Source organism: Osmerus mordax, chromosome 3 (assembly GCF_038355195.1).
Source record: "Osmerus mordax isolate fOsmMor3 chromosome 3, fOsmMor3.pri, whole genome shotgun sequence".
NCBI classification, from domain to species: Eukaryota; Metazoa; Chordata; class Actinopteri; order Osmeriformes; family Osmeridae; genus Osmerus; species Osmerus mordax.
The window spans coordinates 19640891-19644942 of record NC_090052.1 but is presented as its reverse complement, the minus strand read 5'-3'; the positions used below and the strand labels follow the sequence as shown (position 1 = coordinate 19644942).

At 44.2% G+C, this 4052-nt stretch overlaps 1 protein-coding gene across 1 annotated transcript; it reads right to left on the bottom strand.

Moving 5' to 3' along the window:
• Positions 1-479: 479 nt before the first annotated feature.
• elfn1a (extracellular leucine-rich repeat and fibronectin type III domain containing 1a) lies at positions 480-2852 on the bottom strand. The gene has a single exon (XM_067233483.1). The coding sequence runs from the start codon at positions 2850-2852 to the stop codon at positions 480-482; it is 2373 nt and encodes a 790-aa protein (XP_067089584.1).
• Between the last annotated feature and the right edge of the window lie 1200 nt (positions 2853-4052).

Sequence of the window (4052 nt, the reverse complement as noted above, 5' to 3'; positions counted from 1 at the left end):
ATAGTTCCTGTGTAGAATTAAATATATGTAGGGAAGAAATGGGTTGTCTTTTGTATGATTGTTCATTAGTTCTTCAAGAAAAATATTGAGGTTTCAGTAGACATGTTTTTCGATGTTTGATACAGTATTTTTCTCAAAGTACACAACAGCAAATCCACTGTCACAGGACTTGGCCATGCGATACCCAAATACCTATAATCCATTGCAACATATATATATATATTCTTAATTTGCAATATTTGTATTCATGTAACAGTAGAATAAAGTTTATTTCCCACAAATTTCTTATAATGTCACAAATCTAAGATACTTTTCCAGTTTCTTTTCCCCACTTCCCCACAGTCAAAATATGCTGCGATACATAAGTATAAGTTGTTAATCGCAAAATTAAAGTATCCATCCATTAAATTGTCTTTTCATACATAAGGTTTCTGTGTCATTTACACAACTTGTGGTCCTGTAGAAAACACTTGAAGGAATTAAGATTTATGCTGAGCCGATACACCTTTCCAGTAATCTAGGATATCATGCAGGTCCTCGTCCTTGGCAAACTGCACTTTTTTACGCAACGCGTGCCCGGCTGCCATGTATTCCTCATCTTTGTGCCGCTTGCGGTGAAGTTTGAAGCGCTCCCAGATGCTGTGAGACGGTTTGCAGTAGTATTCAGGACTGGAGGAGTAGCTCAGGTTGTGGTATTGGGGTGAAAGCTGAGAGTATGCTAAGTCTCTGGGGCGGGGCCGAGTGAGGGGCTCCAGAATAGAGGTCTTGCGGCTGTCAGGCCCCTCCAACTCCTCGATCTGGGCGTCAGGATACGAGTGCCGGTGCTCACTGTACTGGCGGATCTTCTCTGCCTCAGCCCTCAGAATGGCAGCAGCTGGCGTAACAGTGAGGATCGTCTCACCCGTCGGTGTGGTCTTCTCTATGTACTTGGACTCATGGCGGTAAGGCCTGGGGCTGTGCATGGGACCTCCGGTGGCAGTGCTGGGTCGCTTTGGCGAGATGTCGGAGGTGTGGTGCCTCTGCAGAGAGTGGTGATAGCTGTCCTTATACACTGGGGATAGGAAGCTAGACTTGCTCTGAGGCTGCTCTGATATCAGAACGAGTTGGGGCTCTGCAGTTGACACAGATCCAGATTTCACGCCCTGAAAAGATGTGGATTCTGACTTGAGAGCATCTATACAATTGTTTATGATCTGATTTACTTTATCAACCTCTTTTGCAATGGTGGAAATCTCTGCTACGGACCCTTGGCTGTTCCCTGGCATGGACATATCGCATTCCCTGCGTTCAAGGTGTTCTCCGGTTCGAACATCCATGTAGTTACCCTTGGCCATTTTAGGTGTGTCACTGATCTCTTGAAATTTGTACTGCTCCATCTCACTAACAGACGGCAAGTATGGCATGCGAGACATGCTCTCCCCAGCCATCATCTGCTTCTGTGACATTCTAGAGATTGTCCCTCCTTCTAGCTCTTGTCCATATTTCAGTTCAATAATATTTTTCTTGAGGCTTCCTGCTTTTTTGTGCTTTTCATCTTGTTGACGCTTTTTCCGCAAGCAATAATAGACCACTCCTAGAACAATGACCATGCTAAAGAGACACCCCAAGATGGTCATGATGTAGTGGGTCGCTGTTGCGTTGTTTGTCCCTCTATCCTTCCCAGTCCAAGGCCCCGTTGTTATTTTCAGACAAGTATGATTAAATCGCAGAGCATTACGGCTGGAAGCGACACAGTATGTGTATTCAGTGTGGGGTTTTAGGTTCTTTAGTTCAATGTCCTCCTCGTGACTTTTCAGGTTTTGGATGTCACTAAAAAAGCTGTTATTGTATAGAACTAGGATGTACATCTTCTTGAAGGGATGAGGAATCTTAACAGTGACAGTTGCACCGGTGTGTGATACTTGCTTCACTTTCATTTCGGGCTGCACCTCCACCTCGATTGATGTAGGACTGGTTCGGACCTCATCTGGCTCTGTCCCTGAATAGCAGCCCTCCATTCCACAGGAGGTAGAGTCTGGAAAGCGGGTGATGGGTTCCGGGGGCACAGGGAATGACGTCATCACATAGTCTTCTGTACACACAGTGGAGAGCATGTGAAGGGCATTTCGGTAGGTTGGGTTGTTTGGATTCTGGCTCAACAGGCTATAGCCCGAGACGCCTGGCGGAGAGTCACAGACCATCCTTTCATTGGTCCTGTTGGGGAAAACTGAGAGCCACTTCACAAATCCGAGTAATTCACAGGAGCAGTTGAATGGGTTCGTGTAGAGCTCACAGGTGGTCAGTTTAGTTAAGGTGGTAAAAGTGGACCCATCTAGCTGCTGAATGCGGTTCATAGAAAGGTCTATATTTTCAATGTTGGGGCATTCCCAGAAGGCATTGGGTGTCACAGTCTCAATCAGGTTGGCCTGGAGGTATAGGTACTGCAGCTTCCCCAAGCCCCTGAGGATCCCCTCTGTCAGGTTACGGAGCTTGTTGAAGCCTAACTGAAGAACCTGTAAGTTGTACTGGGCAGCAAAGGCCCCATCCTCGATATAGTTTATTTCGTTCTTGGTCAGGTTAAGGTAGGTCAAATTGGCAAAGCGGCTGAGGGCAGAATAATGAATACTTTTGATCTTGTTTTCATTCAAACGAAGGTCCACGATGGTGCTGTTTATATGCTGAGGGATGGCCTCGTAAGGTGGCTGGTTTTGGCTGCAAATAGCGAGCCACACAAAGCCCTTCTCACCCTCGATCAACCAGCAGTCTCCATTTACTCTGCCTGTGTGGGTCAAACACATAATGGCCACAGACCAAAAAAAGGCACTCATCACCATGCCTCCTCTGCAGGTCATTGGTGCGTCTCTTAATGACATGAGCAGGGCTGAAAGCTGTAAAATGTGAATACCAGTGTGGTTTCAATAAAGTGGAACTGAGTGTTTTTGCAACTGAGATAGAAGTTTAAATGTTCTCCTCGATGCAGGCAACAATCAATATATTGGACTCCTGTCCAACGAAGGATGGCTCTGTTCTAATGTACCAGCCCTTTCCAAAAAAGATATTGGGCATGTGCATCAACACAAGGTTTCATTCAATGAATTTTTCCTGCTGTGAACTTATGGAGACAGTTCTCCAAATCAGTACTCCATCACTTCAGACTGGCTTGTGCTTATTTCCCCAGGGGCTAACATCGTTGATTGGTCTCATTTTATTGTTTCCTCCTCTGTCTTTGTCTTAGTATGTCATTCATGAGCTCAGAGGAACATCCTGGAAAAAAAAGAGGAAATGTCATATTAGTGACACACTTTTACGACTTAGACAGGAGCTTAACCATTTAAACCATATTACAAATGTAAAAGCTTTATTAAAGCTCTGTCCTTAAATACACCACGTTTTATAATATAGTAACGGGAAATACAGTTGTGGATGGAACTAAGCTCACATATGTCTCATTACACAAAGAGGACACCTATGCAGAGAATGATACTTTGGCAAACAAGTCTGATACCTGGGTGTTTCACCACATAGATTAGAGTATAGATCCATTTGATTTCATGTTTTTGTCTCTCTGGACTGTGTGTTTGCATATAGTCAATCAATAGAAATGTATGCATTGTGTATAATAATAAATAATAGCATGGATCCGTTATTAATGTGTAAACTGCCTCTCCAGACCTTTCCAATTACATCGTACACAATTTAAGAGGTGCTGTGTAGTCCCAGTGGCATATTGCTATTAACAGAAACCACTGGCCAATTACTGTCTGACAGGTTGGGGAAAGCAGGGTCCCTGTTTTCACACCATTAACCCGGGAACTGTCAAACACAACTAAGAAAAGACAATGTTTAGAAACTGCATTAAGTCAATGGCACTGCATCCACTGGTAAATGGTACATACAACCTCCTCTGACTTACAGTACCAGAGGCAGAGATTGTGAGAACCACAGCCATAAGCTCTGCCTTTGTAATGCAGTCTCTATCTCTCTCTCTCTCTCTCTCTTTCTCTCTCAGAAGTAAATCGCTGTCCAACCTTGGTATGAAAATACCTCTTAGACATTCATTTATCAACGATATG

Excerpts from the sequence above, each read along its gene's own strand:
- elfn1a (XM_067233483.1), bottom strand. The coding sequence starts at position 2,852 with ATGTCATTAAGAGACGCACCAATGACCTGCAGAGGAGGCATGGTGATG.